This window comes from Cervus canadensis, chromosome 4 (genome assembly GCF_019320065.1).
Source record: "Cervus canadensis isolate Bull #8, Minnesota chromosome 4, ASM1932006v1, whole genome shotgun sequence".
Classification (NCBI taxonomy): domain Eukaryota; kingdom Metazoa; phylum Chordata; class Mammalia; order Artiodactyla; family Cervidae; genus Cervus; species Cervus canadensis.
Window position 1 is genome coordinate 96,242,319 of NC_057389.1, and position 23,814 is coordinate 96,266,132.

Genomic DNA, 23,814 nt, shown 5'->3' on the forward strand with positions numbered 1-23,814 from the left:
GGCCCAGGCGCCATGCAGAGGCCCCAGGGGACTCAGGGGTACCCTGCCCTGTGTTCATGGTATGTGCCCAAGTGCTGGTCTGCCCTGACCTCTGAGTGAGATGGGCTATGAGCAAGGCTGGGCCTCTGAGAGGCTCCACAGGGACTGTCCCCCAGGGCTGCGGCCCGGGCCTCTCTTGATGTCCTGCCTCCTTCACCAGGGGGCAGCACCCCCTGGAGTGGGCCTGGCCCGGGGCTCAGGATGTGCCAGTCCCAGAGGAGAAGGATGGTGAGGACACGGGGACCGTGCAAGACTGTGAAGGCACAGACGCCCGGCCCTACTGCAAGGTTCTGCGGCTGCAGGAGGCCCACGCCAACGACACAGGCAGCTACTGCTGCTATTATAAGTACATCAAGGCTCGCATTGAGGGCACCACTGCGGCTAGCACCTACGTATTTGTGAGAGGTGAGGGAGCCCACCCCCAAGGGTACTCAGGAGCCATGGGCAGGGTCCTGGGTCCTCAAGAGGTGGCTGGCATCTGTGGCTGCAACCCCAGCCTTGGGACCCTGGGGGAGCAGGGGCTGCCCTGCGGCCCCACACCTGGGCAGCCTCCCTGAGCCCTGCCCGCCCCTCCCTGGCCCCGTCTCCTCTCTTCAGACTGGCAGCAGCCATTCATCAACAAGCCAGACACGCTCCTGGTCAACAGGAAGGACTCCATGTGGGTGCCCTGCCGCGTGTCCGTCCCCGGCCTGAACGTCACACTGCGCTCGGTACAGCCCCGCCCGTCTCCACCCTCGATCCGGCCCTCCGGCCCTGTCCCTGGGAAAATGGCCACTCGTCTGGCCAAGGGGCAGGGGTGGCTGGGCCCTGACAGCCCCTGCGTCCCTACAGCAAAGCGCGGCCCTGCAACCTGATGGACAGGAGGTGGTGTGGGACGACCGCCGGGGCATGCGGGTGCCCACCCCTCTGCTGCGCGACGCTCTGTACCTGCAGTGTGAGACCACCTGGGGCGGCCAGGCCTTCCTGTCCAACCCCTTCGTTGTGCACATCACAGGTAGGGGGCTGCCCAGGGCTGCAGGACCCTCCCCCAGCGACTGCTGCCCACGTCCTGGGAGGAGAGCTGCAGGAAGAGGACAGGAGCCCTCTAATTCCCAGCAGTGGGGCTGTAGGCACCACAGTCTGGCTGGTCTCAGGGGCTGTCCTACAGCCCCTGTCCTACCCTGGCACTGTCCTACAAAGGGCATGGGGTCCCTGTGCATGTGTCACCAGGCAACGAGCTCTATGACATCCAGCTGTTCCCCAAGAGATCACTGGAGCTGCTGGTTGGGGAAAAACTGGTCCTGAACTGTACCGTGTTTGCCGAGTTCAACTCAGGTGTCACCTTTGACTGGAACTATCCAGGGAAGCAGGTGAGCTTGGCACCCCTGGCAGGGGCTGTACCTGAATCCTTCCCAGGAATCCCTGTCGCAGCCCACACTCACCCTGGTCTGGCCCACACGCACTTCCCTCTGTCCCAGGAGCCCCTGTCTGATAGGGAAGTTTTCCTATCCCAAGGAAAAGTCAGAGTCTGAGTCCAAGGCTTCTGGAGCTGCTGCTGTTTGGGCTGGGGGGGTGTGCCTTTGGGGGTCAGTTCTGTCGGAGCCCACCTGCTCTGAGCCTGTGCTTCCCCTGGTCCTGGGCAGGCAGAGCGGGGTAAGTGGGTACCAGAGCGGCGCTCCCAGCAGACTCACACAGAGCTCTCCAGCATCCTCACCATCCACAACGTCAGCCAGCGTGACTTGGGTCCCTACGTGTGCCAGGCCAACAATGGTATCCAGCAGTTCCAGGAGAGCACTGAGGTCATTGTGCACGGTACGGCCTGTCAGCTCGTTGCGGCCAGCGTGGCTCGGGCTAGGCTGGGTGTCAGCTGTCAAGCCTGGAGCACAAGGGTTCTTGTGCAGTGTGGGCCCAGGGTCATAGGTCATGGTGCACCCGAGGAATGTGGAGTCCAGCCAGAGGGAAGGGAGGGTCATGAGTGGATGGACTGCCCAGTTCCCACGCCTCAGAGAGCAGGGCATCTGGCCACTGGGGGTGGCTGCAAATCCCTGGGTGGTGCTGGGTCAGCCACACCAGCCCTGACTTTACCCTGATGTCTCCCGTCTGACAGAGAAGCCCTTCATCAGCGTCGAATGGCTCAAGGGTCCGGTTCTAGAGGCTACAGCAGGAGACGAGCTGGTGAAGCTGCCCGTGAAGCTGGCAGCATATCCCCCACCGGAGTTCCAATGGTACCTCCCTGGTTCCTGCCCCTCCCTCCCTACCAAGCCCAGTGCAAGAAAGAACCACAGAGAGGGAAGGGCAAAATTCCCCCCATCAGGGCCTACTTCCTGAGACCTAGATGGGGACCTATGCCCTCAGTGGGGGACCCCCATGAAGAGTCCAAGGAATATACACATCATGTGATATTTTGGCTAGAGGGAAGGTTGGCCTGAATTGCTGCTAAACTGTGAAAGAGTGTGAATACTGGCCTCCTGCTATGTGTGGGTGCGGTGGGCGTAGCATAGGGCTTTATCTCTTTCCTGCACCCACTCAGCCTCTCTGAGGGCCCCCACTGGAGGGGATCATAGAGGAATGGCTTCAGGTTTCCTAGGCTCCTCTCCAAACAGGTTGCCACCCCCAGGAAACTTCTAACCAGAATTTTGGAGATATGATAAGGGTTTCACAAGGATTTCTGGGCTGGGCCTGAGAGCTGTGTGGCAGTGAGCTGGAGCTTCTGGGAGGCCTACAAGTTGGAGATCCCCGCTCCTGGTGTGTGACCTGAGAGTAAGGTACCCCTTGCACGGTATGCTAAGAGTCAGAGAGAGGTCCCTCAGTGGTGGCTTTACCTTCACCGGATGCTCCCCGAGAGCTCGGGAAGGCACAGCACCCCACCATGCACCCTTCAGCCAACTGAGCAGTCCATACAGCCTGATCCTGGGAGATCACACTCTTGCTTGTCTCTCATGATACACAGGAGGGAAACAGGCCAGGAAAGGGGAAGGGCATTCCTGCCCAAGCCCTGAGCCTCCTGGGACTCATCTGCTCTGTCCTTTCACAACTGGCCAGGGGAGCCTCGCCTTTCCAGCCTGGAGCACCTCCTACCAGGCAGGATGACCTTTTCTGAAAGCCTAGAGCTTGGCAAGAAGAAGCCCAGACCTCTTCAGCCAGCATCCCACATCTCTGGCCAGAGTCCGGAAGCAGGCTTCTCCTGGGAGGGGCCTGGCAGCCCTGGGCCTGGGACTTCCGTGACTCTCCCTGTGAGGCTCAGGCTCTGGGGTCCATCAGGGCCACCTGGTGCAGGCCCGGGACACTTGAGACAGCATCCTGAAGGGTCCTGGTGGAGGCTGGGCTAAGACCCTGCCCCCTGCTCTCCAAGGCCAGTGGCACTGGCCCTGTCTGGGAGGGTGGCCAGCTCTGTTGCATCAAAGATCTGGTCCAGGCCTGATCCTCAGGCAGCTGACTTCCTCTCACCGTTCCCACCACATCTGGCCCTTTTTTTTTTTTTTTTTTTGTCTCACTTGGTCAATAGCTGCCTCCAAGAAGTGCTCAGCTGGGCCCACTGTCCACTGAGACAACTGCCCCAGGATATTTGTTGTGAGCATAACCCCACCAGGGTCAGCTCTTCCGGGAAATCATGTGATAACTACTAGCAAGTGAACAGACAGAGATCTAGTGGACAGGCCGGTCCTAGCCCCCAAAGCAGCCTTTGTGTGTCCAGCACCATGCTGACACCAAGGCTGTATCTTGGGAGACCTGACCACACCTGCAAGAAGGTGCATTTGGTTTCCCTGGTTTTCAGATGAAGACTCTGGAGTTTGAGGCAGTGAAGGATCACAAACGCAGCAGGTAGCAACCAGGATTCTGCACCAGAGCCCAGCAGGCCTCCCAGCCTGGCCCTACTCTGCCCTGCCCTGCTGTGTGACTTCTGGCAAGTCACACCTCTTCTGAATGGGCTGTGGAGCAGCAGTTGAGAGCCAGGCCCCTGCGTCCCCCTCGCTGTTAATTTCCACCCCGAGGGCTGTGCTTTCCTCCTGTCTCTCTGGCTTAGTAAACCAGAAGACGATTCCTGCCTGAGGGCCACTTCCAGGCAGAGGCCAGAGCTTGGGTTCCAGAGATGCTGCCTGTAGCATTCCCAACTCAGGACTGGAGAGGAGTCTCCTCTGGGGTGTGAGTCATCCATTTATACACATGTACACTGAGCGCCTATGTGTGCTGGATGCTGCTCTTCACATAGGGTATATGGCAGCGGCCATACGTACAGCTCAGTGTGGGAACCAACAATCAGCAGACACGTGTGTGAGCACTAGCATGCAGACAAGCAGATGCAGGGCCCAGGGTCAGCTCCTGGTCCACACAGCTGCTCTGACAGCTGGGTGACGGTGGATATAGGAGAGAGGGAGCCCTGCAGATGTCTAGCATGCAAGCAAAGCAGGAAAGTGAGTACAAAGGCCCTGGGGAAGGGGGCAGGGCAACAAGAAGCCCATGCATCTGGAGAGCTCCAGGAAGGGCAGAGTCAGCGTCAGGACTCCCAGACCCCTGCGTGATCAGGGTCTGGGCTGCGCCCTCAGAGACGGCTCCTCCACTCCTCCACAGCACACCCCCGTGAAGCCTATGGCAGAAACAGGGGCCCCTGCGGACTCTGGTTGGTCCTGAGCCTGGGGGGTGTCATGAGCCCTCACGGCTCAAGCCCAGGGACCATCCGCACAGCCGTCTGTTCCCCAGTCCAGAGTCGGCTGCCACAGCCCTCACCCCTGCTGCTCATCCCAGAAGCAGGTCTGGGGCTGGTAGGCCTCTCCCGCCTCCTGACTGTGTCCTAGTGGTCAGGGCTGGGGCGCTTCAGGGAAGGAGGGACAGGACAGGGCTGGGGTGGAGGTCACAGCCCCCTGAGCTCCTTTCCTGGGCCAGGTACAAGGACAGAAAGGCCGTGTCCGGGCGCCATAGTCCCCATGTTCTGGTGCTCAAGGAGGTGACGGAGGCCAGCGCAGGCATCTACACCCTGGCCCTGTGGAACACCGCGGCTGGCCTGAGGCGTAACATCAGCCTGGAGCTGGTGGTTAATGGTAGGTGTGGGTGGGGCAGGAGATGGGGAGAGGGACGGGGGGTATTTGGGGGTACACTGACTGGCGGTCTGCCTGTCTCCAGTACCCCCCCACATCCACGAAAAGGAGGCCTCCTCCCCCAGCATCTACTCCCGCCATAGTCGCCAGGCCCTCACCTGCACGGCCTATGGGGTGCCCCACCCTCTCGGCATCCAGTGGCACTGGAGGCCGTGGACGCCCTGCAGGACCTTCAGCCAGCGCAGCCTGTGAGTGTGGCTCCCCCCTGCCTCCCCCACTTCCCAGCCCCATCCCCAGCTTCAACCATAACCCTCTCTCACTACCAGCACCCTCCCCATAGCTCCGCTTTAAACCCAAACCCTATCATGATTCATGGATTATAGCCAATCCCTGAGCTCACCTTGCCTGAGCAAGGCTCAGACCCTCCCTTGTACTGTCAGGTCCGGCTGGACACAGGGATGGTGCAGTTCCCACCATCCTCTCCCTTGAAAGCGATGCTCCCCAGTCACACAACTGCATATCTGGAGGAACCAAAGGACACGCCTCTGGGCACTAGGGAGGGCACCCCTCAGCAAGCAGGCAGGCCTGCGCTGGTTTTGCGAGACATGTACTGAGTGAACTCCAAGGCACACTAAGCATGTCCAGGCTCACCAGCTCATCTGTGCAGTGCTCACCATGACCCCTTAGAGGGCTGGAGAAGGCACATGACTTTCCTAATGTCATGGCAGTAAGCAGCAGAGCTTGCCCAACTGCTGGGCCACACTGCCCTACCTGGGGGCCAGTAGGACAGACAGTCCAGGAGAACAGAAAACTTGAGCCAGCAAGGGCCAGGAATGGAGGGCGCCAAGCTGGTCAGTGGTCTAGAAGGCACTAGAGAGACAGTGAATGGTGCTGAGCAGGGGAGGGGCTAGTCACATGTGCCATTTAGCAAGAGATCCTGAGACAGGGGACAGGATCACAGGCTGGGGAACCAAGGGAGACGAGGCAGCCATACAAGGCAGAGAGACTGTGGCCCTTGGCATGGTCAGTTAGGGAGGTTCACTAGGGGTGGCCAGCCCACAACATTCGAGGTTCATAAGAGATTCTTCCGAATAACTGTGAGGCTGCAGATCACTGGCACCTCCAAATATGCTTCCAGCTGATGCTCTACTGTTATGCTCTGCATGATTACAGAGCCCTAGAGCCAGTTCTGCCTCCCTGAAGGCAGACAAGAGCCTCCCTTGAGCCCCCTTAGACCCCCATCCCAGCCGAGACCAAAGGTGCTGGGATGCACAGCCGTCCCAGGGAGGGGCTGCAGCTGTAGAAGAGGGACGGAAGGAGAGGGTTTCCTGTGGCAGGAGTTAACAGGAGTGACTCTTCTGCCCCAGGAGATCTAGGTGGATTTTGCAGGAAGGGACACATGTGGGTAGCAGCAGGGGGCACAGCAGACCAGAGGATTGGCACAGAGTCACAGGCGTGTGGTGCTCTGCGGGCACAGATCCTGGTCTACTGGGTAAGGCTGTGTCTGGCAGCCCATGCAGGATGGGTTACTGAGCCCTGAACAGTGTGCCAGAAACAAAGCCCCTGCCGTCCTCCTTGCTTTGGGGGGCCAACCTGCCCCACCATGAGAGGAGATGACCCTGTGCATGAGAAAAGCTCGACCCTGCCCTTAGTGTAGTCCCTCTCTGCCTGAATCCCTAGCTGCCCTTGTCCCTCCTTGTCTTTAGCAGCCGGCGGCGGCAGCAGCGAGACCGAATGCCACAGTGCCAGGACTGGAGAGAGGTGACCACACAGGATGCTGTGAACCCCATTGAGAGCCTGGACACCTGGACAGAGTTTGTAGAGGGCAAAAATAAGGTATGGACCAGCCAGGCCACTGAGTGGCTGGGCGAGAAGAAGAGAGGTGAGGTCCTTTCTTCAGAAGGAGAGAGATGGGGTCCTCTCCTAGCCTTCTAGGTCTCCACTGGACTTGCAGAGCTCTTGCAATAGCAGCTGAGAGTCAGTGACCTTTCTACAATGTCTCTGGACATCAGCTTCCCTGCCTGCAATAGACTGCAGAGGCCAGACCTGCCGCTGCTTCCCGGAGAGGGAAGCTGAGATTTCATGGCTATGGGCCCATATGAAGGGCTGGGAGAGTTGGGGCTGGGGATGCTCCATCCTCCGCAAAGACGGCTGGCCCAGGCTGGGGGCAATCCCTCGAAGAGGCCTAGCAGGGGAAGGACTGAACAAAGGCGCCCACTTCCTACAGTCACTTCCTGTTTTCCTACACACCTCCAGAGCCTCTTCCTGTTCCAGGCTGGCCAGGAAGTGCCCGGCTTGAGGCTGGGGGTGGGCTCTCGGGCTGGTAGGCAGATCCTATGGCCCTCTCTCTTGCTCTGCTTCCAAGCTTCCCACTCCCCCAGCCCAGAGTCCTTCTGGAGCCCTGGAGCCCATTTTCTTCCCTTGCCACGACCCAGAGCGCTGAGAGGTGCTATAGGCAGCCCTGAAGGGTTTGTGGGTGCATCACAGGGCCTCACACAGTGACTCCTTGGACCACAGGCTGACACTTGATATGACCAGAGCATGCATCCTAACTCTGGCTTGGACCAACCCAGCCCCTGTCACCTCCTCAGCATGGCAGCAGCCTGAGCCCATCTGTAGCCAGAGGGCTCCCTGGTCCGGCCTAACAGCGCCTTCTGACACCAGTCACAGCTGATGCCAGCTGTCCATCATGCTGTCCCTTGAGTTTTCAGGGGAGCCACCTCTTGCTGCTGCCCAAGGACCTCATCACCTTCTCCTTGCCTCACCAGTCCTGGTACTGTCTCTGAGCTTTGGTCATCTCCAGCCCAGAGCCTCAGTTTCCCCCATTATTCTGGTGGGCACAGCAACTTCCATGCAGAAAGAGGAGGTGAGGGTAGGGGAACTTAGGCAGGAAATGGATCCTTATGCCTGACATGTATCCTGTCCAGACGGTGAGCAAGCTGGTGATCCAGGAGGCCAATGTGTCCGCCATGTACAAGTGTGTGGTCTTCAACAAAGTGGGTCAGGATGAGCGGCTCATCTACTTCTACGTGACCAGTGAGTGACTTGGGCAGGCCTGGATGGAGGTCAGGAACCAGGTGGGCACAGGAGGAGACCAGGCCTGGGAGAAGATAATATGCCTGGGTTGGGGCCCCACTGAGTTTCTTGTGACCTTGAGGTGCCAGGAGAGATACCCAGGGCCCACTGGGCCTCTGGGTCTTGGCAGGAGGGATAGACTTGGAGGTTATAGGCATATGAACTGGAAGGAGGCAGCACCATCTGCCCCTAGACCAGGAGGTGCCTCCCTGGGGTGCCCTCTCGTTCCCCACAGCTGCACCTTCCTCCACTTCCCTCCTCCCCCTTCCTGAACCATGGATCCTGCACGGCAGCTGGTTCTTATGTGCATTTGGCCCTGGGAAGAAGGTCCGTGGTTGCTTCAGATTTTTCAAACCTGTTAATGACCTCAGGAATGCTAAGACGACCACGGAAGGACAGTCAGTGGGCCCAGAGGTTTAAATGTAGGCACCTAAAAGAGAGGTGGAGCCAAAGAAAACAGTCTGCAGGAGAGCGGAGCCCATAGTGGCTGACAGTGAACAGCCAGAGGGACAAAAGGAAATCGGGGGCCATTGCCAAATGCTAATGAAACCAGATTGTTTCAGAAAGAGGACAGGGCTGGGAGTGTGCTCAGCAGTGAGGGAGAATGGGCGTTCCGGCCCCTGCTGAGCTGCTAGCAAGAAACTCATTGGTGTCACGGGCTCCTGGGAGAGGTGGGGGCAGTATCCAGCTGGGCTTGTTCAGGAAAAACTAGACGGGGGCACGGCAGGAGGAGCCCCTGGTGGAATTGACTTGAGAGAGTTGGTCTCTTGTCAGGGAGAGGGACAAGAGGGCTCCAGAGTGTGTCCCTGGCCCAGGTACAGGTGATGTACACCCTTATTTGAGAGCTGAGTGAGTTCGAAGGTCAATGAGAAAGAGAGAGGGAGTCCCTGAGCAGGTGGGTAGGTGCGCCAGCACCTCACGATGTCACAGTGAGTGGTTCCTCCTCCTTCCCCAGCCATCCCCGACGGCTTCAGCATAGAGTCAGAGCCATCAGAAGAGCCCCTGGAGGGCCAGGCCGTGCGCCTGAGCTGCCGGGCTGACAACTACACATACGAGCATTTGCACTGGTACCGCCTCAACCTGTCCACGCTGCACGACGCGCAGGGGAACCCGCTGCTGCTTGACTGCAAGAACGTGCACCTGTTCGCCACGCCGCTGGCCGCCAGCCTGGAGGAGGTGATGCCCGGCGAGCGCCACGCCACGCTCACCCTCACCATCCCCAGGGTGGCACCAGAACATGAAGGCGACTACGTGTGTGAGGTCCAGGACCGGCGCAGCCATGACAAGCACTGCCATAAGAAGTACCTGTCTGTGCAGGGTGAGGCAAGCCGGGCCGGAAGGGCCAGGCGGGGCAGTGCGCCCCAAGGAGCCTTTATCCCCAGCCCGGCACGTGCCAGGGCAGTCCATTCACAAGCCCGAGCCCGCAAGAGCATCCCCCTCTCCTTGCCCTCCGGGGCTTGCACAGCCCTGCCCACCCCAAGCTCAAACCCTGACCCTTCAGCTTGGAGAGCTCCTAGCATGGGAGGGCCCTTTCCTGGAGCGCCCTCCTGCTTTCTGCAGCTCCACTCAGCTCTCTCTCGACCCCGCCTCCAGCCCTAGAAGCCCCACGGCTCACACAGAACCTAAGCGACCTCCTGGTGAATGTGAGTGATTCCTTGGAGATGCGGTGCCCAGTGGCTGGGGTGCACGTACCCAGCATCGTGTGGTACAAAGATGAGAGGCTGCTGGAAGAAGAGTCTGGTAGGGGGATGGATATGGGTGGAGGGCGGCGTCCGGAAGCTCTCTAGGCCAAAGCCCCAGACCTACTTGAACTCAAACGTCCACCGCCCTCGCTGCAGGAATCGACCTGGCAGACTCGAACCAGAGGCTGAGCATCCAGCGCGTGCGCGAGGAGGACGCGGGCCACTATCTGTGCAGTGTGTGCAACGCCAAGGGCTGCGTCAACTCCTCCGCCAGCGTGGCTGTGGAAGGTCCCACCTCCCCCGCGCGCCCCCCCCCCAGCCCGCCTTCTGCCCACACTCGATGCCAGCTGTGCCCACCAGAAGGGGTGCCGCCCGAAGGGTGTGCCCTCTCCCCCTCACAATATGTGCACAGTTGCCACCCCCGCTTTCTGCCCACTCAGGCTCTGAAGATAAAGGCAGCATGGAGATCGTGATCCTTGTTGGCACCGGGGTCATTGCTGTCTTCTTCTGGGTCCTCCTTCTCCTCATCTTCTGTAACATGAGGAGGGTAAGCACTCCTTGTCCCCAGCTGCTCATGGGCTCTCTCTACCCTGTCCAGCCCTTAAGTTAAGGAATATGGTTCACCCTGGCTCACCTGGAAGCCTTGTATCCTGGGAGGCCCCCCAGACCCCTCCAGGCTGCACTGTTAGAGGACAAGAGGTTGTCCATCTGTCCCCTCCTATGTCGGGAGTCCCTAAGGAGAGGCCATCTGTCCTGGGCACAATTTTACTGAAGCCAGGATGGTATGGCCAAGTCAGTGAGCTGTCCCCATACCCATCCCCCAGCCAACCCATGCAGACATCAAGACTGGCTACTTGTCCATCATCATGGACCCCGGGGAGGTGCCTTTGGAGGAGCAGTGTGAATACTTGTCCTATGACACGAGTCAGTGGGAGTTCCCCCGGGAACGGCTACACCTCGGTGAGACCTGCTCCCAGCCTGCTTCACCCACCCAGTCCTGCTGGGCAGACGCTGCTTCAGCTGCTCTGGGGTCAGGCAGGCTGGAGCCCTGCAATCCCTCCATTCTCAGAACTCATGCCAGAAAGTCCCACCTGGCCCCCACCTGGCCTGACCTGTCCATCTAGGCACGCATCCCCAGAACTATTATTGGGGCTCTCAATTCCCAGGCCCCCCGAGGTCACTTCCTGCTGCTCTGAGCAGGGTGGGCCTGTCACACCTGCTGGGAGAGGATGCAGGCCTTCCTGTCTGCCTCTCTCCTCCCTCTCTCCCCACCCTGCTCCCCATGCACTTCCTGTTTGGCAGGGGGGCTCCTGACTTTCCTCCCCGTCCTGGGCCTTCCTTCCTGGCCCTCCACAGGGGTTGTCCCTTCTGCCCAGTCCTCTCCACCCACACCCCCATACAGCTCACCTGGAACCAGCTCCCTGCCCCCACAGGGAGAGTCCTCGGCCACGGGGCCTTTGGGAAGGTGGTGGAAGCCTCAGCCTTTGGCATCAACAAGGGCAGCAGCTGTGACACTGTGGCCGTGAAAATGCTGAAAGGTGTGGGGTCAGTGGGTAGAAGGGGTGGCTGAGCTGATGAAGACCAGCAGCTCTGGGTGGGCTGTTGGGTCTGTGGTGCCAGAGGGGAAACAGGTTCAGAACAGATTCTTACCAGAGGTTATACAAGGAATCCATGGCCTGGGGCTCACCTCTGAGTAATACTCACCAGTCCCACCTAAACCTTTTGCCTCAGAGAGGGAGGTGGTATTTGCTGCGCCCCCACCAGCAAGAGCGCTGGTCAGGCCTAAGCTCAGCTGAAAGTGAAAGTGCTAGTCGCTTAGTTGTGTCCGACTCTTTGCCACTCCATGGACTGTAGCCCACCAGGCTCCTCTGTCCATGGAATTCTCCAGGCAAGAATACTGGAGTGGGTTGCCATTTCCTCCTCCAGGGGATCTTCCAGATGCGGGGATCAAACCTGGGATTCATGTGTCTCCTGCATTGCAGGGGAATTTTTTACTGTCTGAGCCACCAGAGAAGCCCAAGCTAGTGGCCCGGGAAAAGGGATATTCAGGGCCTGGGTCAGGGGCCAGGTGGGCCCGGTTACCAAGCAAAGCCCCCATGTTGCTTTCAGAGGGCGCCACAGCCAGCGAGCATCGCGCCCTGATGTCGGAGCTCAAAATCCTAATCCACATTGGTAACCACCTGAACGTGGTCAACCTCCTAGGGGCTTGCACCAAGCCCAATGGTAAAGAACTCAGTCGCCCTTCAGGGAGGGTGAAGCCCCAAGGTGCCCTTATCTTTGCGGGTGTGGAGGGCCAGCTGGGCCGGGAGTGGGCGGGACACAGGAGGGCTTTGGGGCGGGCGTGGCTGTGCTGCTTGCCCTCCAGTGCACCCTCCTGCCCTGCCCCAGGCCCTCTCATGGTGATCGTGGAGTTTTGCAAGTACGGCAATCTCTCCAACTTCTTGCGCACCAAGCGGGAGGCCTTCAATCCCCGCGCGGTAGGTGTGCGCCCCACCGAGGGCCAGGCCTCTGCTGGTGAGCCGGGCGGGGAGGGCGGAAAGTGCCTTTGCAGTAGACGGCGAGCCTCCTCCAGCCCCGGCCTGCTTTGTGCATCGCAGGAGAAGTCTGCTGAGCAGCAAAGGCACTTCTGCTCCATGGTGGAGGGCGCCAAGGCTGACCAGAGGAGGCCAGGGAACAGCGACATGGCACTCCTCACAAGGCTGCTAACGGGCAAGGGCGGGGCGGGGCGGGCCGCTCCAGTCCAAGAAGGTAAGAGTCTGGCATCCCCTTGCCCAAAATGGCTGGCATGCTCCAGGACCCTGGGATAAGCCAACCTGGGGCCCTGCTGGAGGGACTTAACATGGGAGCGGATGAAATGCACTCTGCCTTAAAAAGAGAGGCCACCTCAGGAAGCAAAGCCCCCATGTTCCCGCCAGAGGGTGCCATTGCGCCCTGATGGTAGGAGCTCAAAATCCTAATCCATACGCTTAACTACCTGCACTCCTGGGGGCGTGAGACTTCTGATGTTTGATTTGGTCGTCTCTAGATGAATAAGAGTTTGCCCTGCAAACATGGTGGGGAGCGGTCCAGGCAGAAGTAGCAGAGGCAGAGGTCTAGTGTGGCAACAGTACTCACTGCTCTGGGAGTAGTTAGTGGGTACCACAGAGAGAAGGGAAGCTGAGCGGCAGGAGAGGGGACCAGCAGGCTTGTTAAGCCTGGCCAGGAGGGATGCAGCCAGGTTCAGTGAGCACGGAAGTGCTCCCTTTGGGGCTGGGTGGGAAGTGGGAGCCACGGCTGAGGCCCTTCCTAGCCAGCTTCACTTCTTTGTGCAGCCAAGGACCTGTGGCTGAGCCCGCTGACCATGGAAGACCTTGTCTGCTACAGCTTCCAGGTGGCCCGAGGCATGGAGTTCCTGGCCTCTCGAAAGGTGACGGCCCCAGCAGTCTCTGCAGAGGGGAGAAAGGCCAAAACTCACCCACTTACCCCACAGTGAAGCTGTAGTCAAGGCACATCTCTCCCACTTTGCAGAGCTGTAGATTGAGTCCAAAGGGTAGAACCAAACTCCCAAGATTTTCCGCCAGTCAGAGGCAGAGCTGGCTATAAAACCAGTCTGTCCTACTGCACAGACTTCTCCGCTGCCCGCACAGTGCTACCAGCTCTCTCCATAGCAAGTTCTGGGGCACGCAGAAATCTATCCTCGAGAGAGCAGGACTCACGCAGGGTATCCTGGAGCTCTAGGTGTGGGTGTGGCCACAGGGGCCTGATCGCCTCACTGCTCCTCTTCGCTCCCCTAGTGTATCCACAGAGACCTGGCTGCTCGAAACATCTTGCTGTCAGAAAGTGACGTGGTGAAGATCTGTGACTTTGGCCTGGCCCGGGACATCTACAAAGACCCTGACTACGTGCGCAAGGGCAGTGTGAGTACAGGCCATGGGGGGTGGGGGACTCACCACCACCCGCCTGGAAGGTCTGAGGACCTACAGGGATCCTGGAGACTCTGCTGAGGCACCTGGAGCAGGTGTGTGGAGACAGGAGCTGACAAACAAGGGCCCCGGTGCTCCAAATGGACCTTATGTCTGGCCTTTTTGGTCCATTAGGTGGGCGCTGACTCCACACACCTGCTCAGTAGGGGCTGGCCATGCAGAGCTAGATCCTACATGACGTCCATCCTCGAGGGAGACACACCTAGTGTAGCATGGTTACAGGAAAATACGTGGGTGCTAGGTGCAACTTGTATCTCATTGGTGGTGCCCAGAGGTAGCCAGGCAGGCATCTGAGCATCTGAATTTGTTTAGGGTTTTGCCCCAGGGGAGGAAGGAAGAGGCTTAGAGGGAGGTTGACAGGCAAATTGGGTCCAGGTTCTGAGAAGGAAATGGCAACCCACTCCTATATTCTTGCTTGGGAAATTCCATGGACGGAGGAGCCTGGTGGGCTACAGTCCATGGGGTTGCAAGAGTCGGACACGACTGAGCAACTAAACCACAGACAGCAATGAGAGGCCCACCGTGCAGGGCTTTGTCCTTTATTCTAACTCTCAGGTATGTGGGGACTGTGGAGGTAACAGCCAGCTGTCCAGAAACTCCCTCCACAAGCTATCACAAGAGAGGGGTGGGGGTGCTAGGGTGGAGGCAGAGGCAAGTCAGGAAGGCCCGTGGTCCTCAAGGCTCCCAGGTCAAAGCCATAGGAGGGAAGTCACATTAGGAGCCGCCAGAGGAGGGGTCAGGAGTGATGCCAGGCTTCTAGTGTGGGGACCAAATGAATGGATAGAGGCGGAGCTGGTGAGGGTGTGCAGGGACACAGCATCCCTCAATATACTGGGCCAGGGGGTCTGCAGCTGGAGACAGGCTACAGGTTTTCTCTGGGAGAGCACAGGGGAAGAGAGGGACCCGGATGTCTACCCAGAATAGTAGCAGGGAAGAAGCCTTCAGAGAAGTCACCAGGCACCTGTGGAATGGAGTGGGGGCAGTCAGCAGGGACAGAGCCAACTGCAGGAGCCATCTGAATACACACAGGGTGGACCTGACCAAAGAGCCTTTCTTGTGTTGTGACTCCAGAGTCCTGGGGAGAGGAGGGGCAGGGGAGGGATGCCCCTGGGTTTGGCCTCTCTCTGTTCTTCCCTTCCCCACTGGGACACACGTCCATCCTGCAGGCCCGGCTGCCCCTGAAGTGGATGGCCCCCGAGAGCATCTTCGACAAGGTGTACACCACGCAGAGTGACGTGTGGTCCTTTGGGGTCCTGCTGTGGGAGATTTTCTCCCTGGGTGAGTACAGGCAGGGGGCAGGGCAGGGCAGGCTCAGCGGAGGTGCACACCTGGGCCGAGCAATCCCGCTCATTCTGAGACAGGTGCTTGGGGGGCCCCCTGGGCTCCCCCTTCACGTCCAGCCTGTGCCCAGGGCAGAACCCTGTGTTCACCCAGCAGCTCCTGGGCTCATCACTGTCACAGAGGGGAAGGCTGTAGGAGTCCCCCAGACCCCTCCCTCCCTGGCTGAGCCCCTTGCTCACAAGCTGTTGGGGACACTGATCCTGCCTTTGCGGGGCTGGGGAACATCTGGAAGGAGACCAGCGGCTCCCTAAATGACCACAGTTGCTCAAGCCTCACATAGTAAACCGGGCCCTGCTGGATCCAAGATGAGGGGCCCCAACCAGGGTGGGGGTGAGGCAGGAAACAAGTAGAGTGAAAACGCTGAATGGCAGCCGTGATCAACACTGTTAGTGAAGATAGAAGCGCATGGGGAGCACAGGGAGAACAGCGCTGGGTGTGAGCTGGACGGGCCAGGAGGGGCAGGCTTACGACAGCGGGCGGGCTGCAGGCAAGAGGGCCTGCAGAACAGCAGTCCAGGGCATGGGGTTGGTCAGGGCTGTGATCCTTGTGCTGGGGAGCTGAGCAGGGTGTAAGCAGTCAGCACTGGGAGATGCTGCAAAAGCCCTCTGGGATGAGGGCCTGGAATTTAAGTCTACTGGGAGCCATGCAGGGTTTGAGGGAGGGACTCTTGTCTTAACAGTGCCTTCCCACTACGGTGTGGCTTGCAGGAGCTAGGTCCCTTTTGCTGGTAGAGCCACAGGACGTAAGGAAGACCTGGGGAAGGCTTCTCTGAAGAGGGGTCATTGTGACAGGGCAGCTCAACTGGCTCAGCAAAGTACCACTGGCCCTGATGGTCCCAGGATGGGGAGTGTTTCCGCCAGTGCGCCTGGGAGAGCTCTGATGCTCATGGCAGCTCTCACAAGCGGGTGCCACGGTCCTCTTAACCTAATGAAGAACTCATCCGAGGGGAGGGGGCAGCAGGGTGAACTCCCTGCCCTAAGGGGCCGGGGCAGAGGCGGTTCAGACCTGAGTGGAACAGCGGGAGCCTGCTCCGCACCCACCCCCATCCTGTTCTACCATCAGGGGCCTCCCCATACCCTGGGGTGCAGATCAATGAGGAGTTCTGCCAGCGGCTGAAAGAGGGCACCCGGATGAGGGCCCCAGAGCTAGCCACTCCTGCCATGTGAGTCTCTCGGGAAGCCGTGAGGCACTGAGGGGCCGTAGCGGTGGGTGGGCACCAAGAAAAGGTTGTGCGCACGCTTGGGAAAGGGGGCATGCCAGCAGCGGGGGGGGGCGGGGGGGGCCTCAGGCACAGGAGCCCGGCTGTAGGCCTGCAGACACTGTCTCTCACTCCGCCACGGGGCCGCCGCCGACAGCTCTCCTTCCTGCAGGTAGGAGGGACGGCCTGGCCTAAGCCCGGGGGAGGGAGGCAGGCAGAGCAGGCGTGAGGGATCGGCAGGAGGCAGGAGACTTGGGTCTGCTGGGGTCGGGTGCGGGGTGTGCTCAGACAGCCGTCCAACATCCAGTGTACCCACAGACGCCGCATCATGCTGAGCTGCTGGGCGGGAGACCCCAAAGAGAGGCCTGCATTTTCAGATCTGGTGGAGATCCTGGGGAACCTGCTCCAGGGCAGGGCCCAGCAGGTGAGGCCCCGACTCTCCCTGTCCTGCTGCAGCAACCTCTGGCCTCCAAGCCAGGGGCCATCACATGGATGGTCAGAGCCCAACTTTCCCATGAAGAGGCCCAGGCAGGTCCTCAGGGAGCCAGCAAGGAGCCCCACTTCCTGGCAGAACAGTGATATGTTCTACCTCACGCTTTGCCCCTCTGCCCCCTGCACCCACCTCTGACTTGTACCTCCCTCCCCTAGCTCAGGACTGGCTCAGGGCAGCCCTGAGACCTGGAGGAGGAAGCAGGGAGCTGCCTGCCGCCCCAGCCTCAGGGACTTGAAGATGGGCGCTTGGGGGCCAGTGCTGCCCCAAGGTGAGGGTGGGAAGTACTGATGTTCGAGGCTGTGGGACAGCCAGGCTCTGGAACGAGGATGCTGTTATGCCTGCCTCCTCCTTAGAAGGGGCACCTGGAAGGGCTGTGGGGAGAACCTGCCCAGCTCCCTTAGTCCTTGGAGCCCTTGAGAACAGCACTTGAAAGATCAGGAACTCTAGAAGTCCTGGATGCAGGAGTAGGGGCGAAGTGGCGCCTAAGAGCCTCTGACCCTGGCTTTTCGTGCCATTCCTGCCAGGAAGATGAGGACTGCATGGCTCCTCGCGGTTCTCAGAGCTCGGAGGAAGGCAGCTTCTCGCAGGCATCCACCACGGCCATGCACATCACAGAGACGGATGCTGACACAGAGGACAGCCCGCTGAGCCTGCATCAGCACAGCCTGGCCGCCAGGTCAGCCCCATTCTTCAGATCCAAGCATCCCCCGGGCAGGGGAAAGCAGTTTGGACATATAAGTTTTATCCTCATCAGTCATCAAGGAAAAGTGAAGGACAAGGACTTAAGAGGCCATTGTATATCAATTCGAAGAGCTAAGTGACAGCATTGCTGATGCCCTGGCGGGTGTGGTCAGTCTTGAGGTCCTTCCAAGCCCATGTGGCCTTTCAACTTTGCTTTTCTCCATGCCCCCCTCTGGCCTCCTCCGCTTGCCCACACTCCTAGCCTCTGAGAGGCCCTCCACCATCAATTTCAAGGGAGCGCCCCTCTCAGGCACAATGCCCTGGCCAGCTCCACCCTGTCGGGAAAGAACATGGAGCAAGGGAAAGAGGGGCGAGTTCCCGGGACCCTGAGAGTGGGGCTGGCCACTCACTAACCTTGTTCAGGATTTAGAATGGAGCCTAACTCTCCAGAGTTTGGGGTCAGAGGCCAGTGAATATTTACCTTCCAAGAAGGTCATGCATCCACATTCGCATTGGTGTTGCTGAGAAAAGAGCTCAGGACTCTCCACGCCATCCTCCCCAGCAGAGAACAAGGTCGAGCGTGGGCTACAGAAACACCCAGCTGGTTTTTGCCGGGCTCCTTCCACCAGCCCCGCCCCAGGCCCTCGGATGTGCACACACCCGTACACACAGGTCAGACAGGGGCGCGTGACATCACTGCTGCCTGCCCTGCACAGGGCGGCCCGTCCTGGAGGGAAGTCCTCCCCAGTCTCTCTCCAGCTCCACGTCACACCCAGGCCATGTGCCCTCTGCTGCTCGCTTCCCGCATCCTCCCCAGCAGTGGCCTCAGGGAGGTTCACTCCTCTCGCCTGGGAGCAGAGGCAAGACTCAGGTGCCTGGGGAGCCGTCTAGACCAGCCCCTGTGCTCAGCCCCAGGCCTTCCCAAGAGGAGAGGGGTACAGAAGGAAAGGTGCAGAGAACTTTCAGGAAGGGTGCTGGACTGCACTTCTCAGCACTTGCTGTTTCCTCCCCACAGATATTATAACTGTGTGTCCTTTCCGGGATGCCTTGCCAGAGGGACTCAAACCCAGGGTTTCTCCAGGATGAAAACGTTTGAGGAATTTCCCATGACCCCAACTACCTACAAGGCCATAGTGGTAAGTGGAGTGAGTGGGCTTGTGCCCTCACCCCAGGTCACGGCCCCTGGACTCTTCCCACAGGGAGCTAGATGTAAGGAAGCCCTGAGGCTTGTGGCAGAAACCAGCTCAGCACGAGGAGCCCAGTGCCCCATGTCTCTGCCTCTTTAACTCACCCAGGGTCGCCCCTCCCCAGCACCCCAGCCTCTCTCTCCCTGCAAGGTAGAAACCCAGTGGAAAGACAGCTCCTCCTTCTAGACGGTTCTCCTGGGATCAACCCGAGTCAGGGCCCCCCTTGGGTGGCCCCCGGGCCCCGTGACCAGAGAGGAGATGGTGTCACCAGGCAAGAAGTCTAGGGTAAGAGGCATGGGAAGACCACTCGTGTTCTCACATGGCAGTCAAGCAGAGTAGACCTCTTACAGCTCAGTGAGGCTGGAGGCAATCTGACCGTTTTGTAAAAGCCCAGCCTTCCAGCATCCATCCAGATGGGGCTGGTGAGTGAGGACAGGCCCGGGGGAAGCCGGGTACACGGGTGGCGGTGGGTGCCCTGAACCAGCGCCATGCAGACCCGCACTCCCATCCCCAGGGTCAGACAAAGATGCAGGGGGAGGGCTCCCCATCCTTGGCGAGAGTGTGGTTCAGTCCCCCTCCACAGAAATCAAGACCACTCCAAGTCACGCTGATTGTGACATAGCCCCACCAAACCTTGGACGCATCTGAGGATCCTTTTCCTCCACTGTGACCTGTCGGACTCTCTCTAGACTTCCCCTGTTTCTCCCAGTGCTCCTGCTCTGCTGTGTCCTGAGCAGGCGTGTGGCCACCTTCTGCATCTCCCAACAGGGGTGTCTCAGTCTTGCCACCCTCTTGAATCACAGGGCGTGGGCCCGCCAGACGCGGTGTCTCCCTCTGCGGCAGGGGCGTGTGACCCTGACCGACAGCCTCCGGTCTCCCACACACAGGATGAGTGTCCGGGCAGCGGTGGGGCAGGTCTGAGGGGGGCTGCCTACAGCCCACCCGCAACCTCGGCATGGTCTCTCTGCGCAGGACAGCCAGACGGACAGTGGGATGGTGCTGGCCTCCGAGGAGTTTGAGCAGCTGGAGAGCAGGCACAGAGAAGACAGCAGGCTCAGGTAGGGCTTCGGGAGCTGCCTCCTGGCCGGGGCCCAGCGCAGGGAGGCCGGGCCTGAGTGTGCCACGCACTCTCTCCTGAAACTTTTCCTGTCTCCAGATTACCTTTTGTGTGTTCAGGGCAGACCACTCTGGGACTTGAGGGTTTTGTCCACCAGCCTTCCCATAAGCCCCACCCCTCATCACTGTCCTGACCCAGCACCCTGGTGCTGGTCCCCTTTGTCAGATACTAGACAATAACCTCTTTGTGAAACCAAGAAACATCTGCTATGCCCAATGGATGTAGCACCCTTCCCCCGGCCAGGAGAGGCCACAGATCATGTGACCTAGAGCTGGCTGTTGTACTTCTTTGATGAGAATACAGTTACAGAGAAATCTTCCAGTGTGCTTGCATAGGGGGTGAGCTCCATAAACAGTGACCTCCATTTTCCAAGAAGATACCTCCACTCTTTAAAAGTAGATCTGAATATTTAAACTTTTAAGGGTATACATAAAACAGTTAAATGTGTACATATTTTTTTAAACTTTTGATCCATTTTTTCAACTTTATTGGAACACACAGTTCTTTTTTCACACAGCATCTCTTAAAATCCAGTGGAAACTGCACATTAAAGATGAGTCTGCTCAGTGGCCTAAGATACTCTGTTGCATATAGAATCATAAATGAAGATTAGTGTCTTTTTACATGCAGTCTTTTTTAACTTTTTGTTTTGTATTGGGCTGTAGCCGGTTAACAATGTTGTGATAGTTTCAGGTGGACACTGAAGGGGCTCAGCCATACATACACGTGTGTCCATTCCCCCTCAAGCTCCCCTCCCATCCAGGCTGCCACGTAACACTGAGCAAAGTCCCATGTGCTATACAGGACATCCTTGTTGGTTGCCGTTTTAAATATAGCAGTGTGTACCTGTCCATCCCAAACTCCCTAGCTATCCCTTCCACCCATCCTTTCCCTCAGCAACCCGTAAGTTCGTTCTTTAAGTCTGTGAGTCTCTTTCTGTTTTGTATCATATCTTTTTGGATTCCACCCACATGTAAGGGATGTCATATGATCTTTGTCCTTCTCCGTCTGACTCACTTCATTCAGTATGTATGACAATGTCTAGGCCCATCCATGTTGCTCCAAATGGCATTGTTTCATTATTTTTCATGGCTGAGTAATATTCCAATGTATATATGTACCACATCTTTATCCATTCCTCTGTCAGTGGACACTTAGGTTGCTTCCATGTCTTGGCTATTGTAAACAGTGCTGCATATTGAGATGCATGCATCCTTTCAGATCATGTTTTTCTCTGGATATATGCCCAGGAGTTGGGATTGCAGGGCCATATGGTAGCTCTATTTTTTGTTTTTTAAGGAACCTCCATACTGTTCTCTGTAGTGGCTATATCAATTTACATTCCCACCAACAGTGTAGAAGGGCTCCCTTCTCTCCACACCCTCTCCAATATTTATTGTTTGTGGGTTTTTGGTGATGGCCATTTTGACCAGTATGAAGTGATATCTCACTGTAGTTTTTATTTTCATTTCTCTCATAGTGATACTGAACATCTTTTCATGTGCCCCTTATCCATCTGTACTTCTACTTATTTACTTTAGTAATTGACTTGCTCATAGCTGTTTAAATGATAGAACCTAAAATATTATATTAATATAAAACAGTGCTCTTTTCCGCTTTTTTCAGATCCTTGTGTGACCCCTGTGTCTATCAGGGACCCCTTTTGGGCTCATCTGATGTAGTTTTACTTGTCTTCTGCCTAGGCTGTTTTTGAATCAATGGGTGTTGTCATTGAATAGTTTACCCTAGACCACAGGTGTTAATTTGTATCACAGTAGGATAGTTGAGGTCATTCTTCGCCTTTCCGGTAGGTGTCATTAAGATCTCAGCAACTTAGCCAAATGTCTGTTACCTTCCCAGCAGCCTACAAAGGCATGTTTGCAGCACTGGGAACACTGGAGGTTGTGGGGTTGTATGCCTACAGATAATTGCTGCATCTCTCTCATGCATCTTGGCCTCCTTCTTTGTTTTTATTGATTCTGTCAGGTAATCTCTATGAGTAACCTAGTTTTGAAAAATTAATGCTTTTTATTTATTCAACAAAAATAGTTTCTGGCTAATTTTTCTTTACCAAACAGTTTTTTTTTTTTTTAATCTCCCCCAAAAGTATTTCAGTAAGAGGATAAGCCAGAGGATGATAACTACTTACATTCCAGTCTCCACACATCTTTCTAAAATCAGCTCATGAAACAAGACCTCTCAGAGCCCGTGACTATGATATAAGCAAGGGAGAGACTCCAGTTGTATGTGAGTCGAGAACTCAGCAGCAGAACCAGCAGAGCCATGCCCGCACCCTGGCAGGGGAGAGCAGTCTGGGGACTGCCCCCGGAGAGGGGACCGTCAAGGTCCTTGGGCCCATGGCCTCACAGACTGAGGAGATGTCCGAGTGTGAGCACTAGGACAATGGCCTTAGGCAGGCACTGTTTCTGAAAGGACAGTGGGCAGGAGGGGAATGTGCACCTCAGGTGCCTGGCGGTGAAGGAAGAAGAGAGTTGGAGAAGAGTCTTATAGAAACAAGATTATATGAAGAGTTCAAAAGACAGTCACACTCCCAAGGGCCTCTTCATTACAGAAACTGCACGTCGTGATGGGAGCAACAGAGGACATTATTCTCTTCCCAGGTTCCCTTGGAAACACAGTGTGATGAGCCACAAAGAGGTGTAGCAGGTCACTTGGCAAATGGAACATTCCCCAAACAGATGTAGAGGTGGGATGGAATGTGCCTTGAAAGCATCTGTCAGGGAGAAGGAAGTTCAGGTCCTCAGTTCTTTCCTATCTTCTGCTCACCACTGGTCAGTACTCACCCTGTGGGAAGTTAACTCATCCTCACTCCAAGGTGGCTCACCCCATCCTTTCAGTGGCCCTGAGGATGCCATTCCCCATTCCCTGTGACGTGGCAGCTCACCCAGCTCTGCAGGTAGAAGGGAGATCGGAAAGCCCGAGGCTTTCAGCACAATAGCAGCTGGGGAGGTGTCCAGCACTCCCTCTTAAGTGGCTGGCGAGTCCCCACTGGTGAGACACCATGGGACATGAATGGAGCCTTTGGAGAGAGGGATTCAATGTGTTATGGTGTTATAGTACTCCTGAATGAAGAAAGCTACAGAGACGCCCACATTCCTGGCCCTCCTCCCATAGGGTAGTTCAGTTCAGTTCAGTCACTCAGTCGTGTCTGACTCTTTGCAACCCCATGGACTGTAGCACACCAGGCTTCCCTGTCCATCACCAACTCCCAGAGACTGCTCAAACTCATGTCCATCAAGTCAGTGAAGTCATCCAACCACCTTATCTTCTGTCGTCCCCTTCTCTTCCTGCCTTCAATCTTTCCCAGCATCAGGGTCTTTTCCAGTGAGTCAGTTCTTCACATCAGGTGGCCAAAACATTGGTGTTTCAGCTTCAGCATCAGTCCTTCCAATGAATATTCAGGACTGATTTCCTTTAGGATCCACTGGCTTGATCTCCTTGCAGTCCAGATCAAACCCATAGGGTAATCTCAGCCTGAATAAGCGTGAACAGAGAAAAATGAGCACTATCCATACAGAGTTATTATAAGAATAAAAAAGAAAATTAGATTTAAAACTTTTCAGTAGCCATAAACACTCCAAAAACAGCATGGAAAAACTGTGGTACAACACAATGACATAAATTAAATTCATAATGAAATAAGTAGCTGCACATAAATTCAATCATAAATTCAAAAATTCAGAATAAATATAGACAAAGTGTGACAATATCAAATGGGAGCCAACTAAATTTATGGAAGGAATTGAAATAAAAGACAAATCCTCTCAAAAATGAAGAACAGAGTACCCAAGGGACAATTAAATATGATCAGACTTGCAGTGGAGGGCACATTTGATAGATAGGAAAAGCGGTCAAGAATAAATCAAGAGGTCTAAAGGGTCAGAAGTAATGTGAAAATTTTAGAAGTTAAATAGAAAACTCCCACATATGTACAACTGGTGTCTCTGAAGAAGAAAAATGCCAACAGTGAAACAGAACTAATATTTTTAAATATGTAATTCAAGAT

At 56.9% G+C, this 23,814-nt stretch overlaps 1 protein-coding gene across 6 annotated transcripts in view; it reads left to right on the forward strand.

The window, feature by feature from the left end:
• The window catches only part of FLT4 (fms related receptor tyrosine kinase 4), a 40,891-nt gene that overhangs the window by 14,249 nt on the left and 2,828 nt on the right, over nucleotides 1-23,814 (forward strand). For 2 of the 6 annotated variants that reach the window (XM_043466967.1, XM_043466969.1), the window contains exons 3-29: nucleotides 200-444; nucleotides 637-749; nucleotides 871-1,033; nucleotides 1,249-1,388; nucleotides 1,662-1,830; nucleotides 2,126-2,243; nucleotides 4,900-5,054; nucleotides 5,137-5,299; nucleotides 6,758-6,887; nucleotides 7,979-8,087; nucleotides 9,082-9,444; nucleotides 9,720-9,866; nucleotides 9,965-10,096; nucleotides 10,249-10,355; nucleotides 10,633-10,768; nucleotides 11,242-11,346; nucleotides 11,918-12,031; nucleotides 12,197-12,285; nucleotides 12,406-12,556; nucleotides 13,120-13,214; nucleotides 13,582-13,704; nucleotides 14,937-15,048; nucleotides 16,174-16,273; nucleotides 16,628-16,733; nucleotides 17,327-17,478; nucleotides 18,499-18,619; nucleotides 19,643-19,728. In XM_043466967.1, coding sequence (XP_043322902.1) covers nucleotides 200-444; nucleotides 637-749; nucleotides 871-1,033; nucleotides 1,249-1,388; nucleotides 1,662-1,830; nucleotides 2,126-2,243; nucleotides 4,900-5,054; nucleotides 5,137-5,299; nucleotides 6,758-6,887; nucleotides 7,979-8,087; nucleotides 9,082-9,444; nucleotides 9,720-9,866; nucleotides 9,965-10,096; nucleotides 10,249-10,355; nucleotides 10,633-10,768; nucleotides 11,242-11,346; nucleotides 11,918-12,031; nucleotides 12,197-12,285; nucleotides 12,406-12,556; nucleotides 13,120-13,214; nucleotides 13,582-13,704; nucleotides 14,937-15,048; nucleotides 16,174-16,273; nucleotides 16,628-16,733; nucleotides 17,327-17,478; nucleotides 18,499-18,619; nucleotides 19,643-19,728 — 3,744 coding nt within the window. The remainder of the gene's footprint in view (nucleotides 1-199; nucleotides 445-636; nucleotides 750-870; nucleotides 1,034-1,248; nucleotides 1,389-1,661; nucleotides 1,831-2,125; nucleotides 2,244-4,899; nucleotides 5,055-5,136; nucleotides 5,300-6,757; nucleotides 6,888-7,978; nucleotides 8,088-9,081; nucleotides 9,445-9,719; nucleotides 9,867-9,964; nucleotides 10,097-10,248; nucleotides 10,356-10,632; nucleotides 10,769-11,241; nucleotides 11,347-11,917; nucleotides 12,032-12,196; nucleotides 12,286-12,405; nucleotides 12,557-13,119; nucleotides 13,215-13,581; nucleotides 13,705-14,936; nucleotides 15,049-16,173; nucleotides 16,274-16,627; nucleotides 16,734-17,326; nucleotides 17,479-18,498; nucleotides 18,620-19,642; nucleotides 19,729-23,814) is intronic. The other 4 variants (XM_043466968.1, XM_043466970.1, XM_043466973.1 and 1 more) reach the window with 2 other exon arrangements.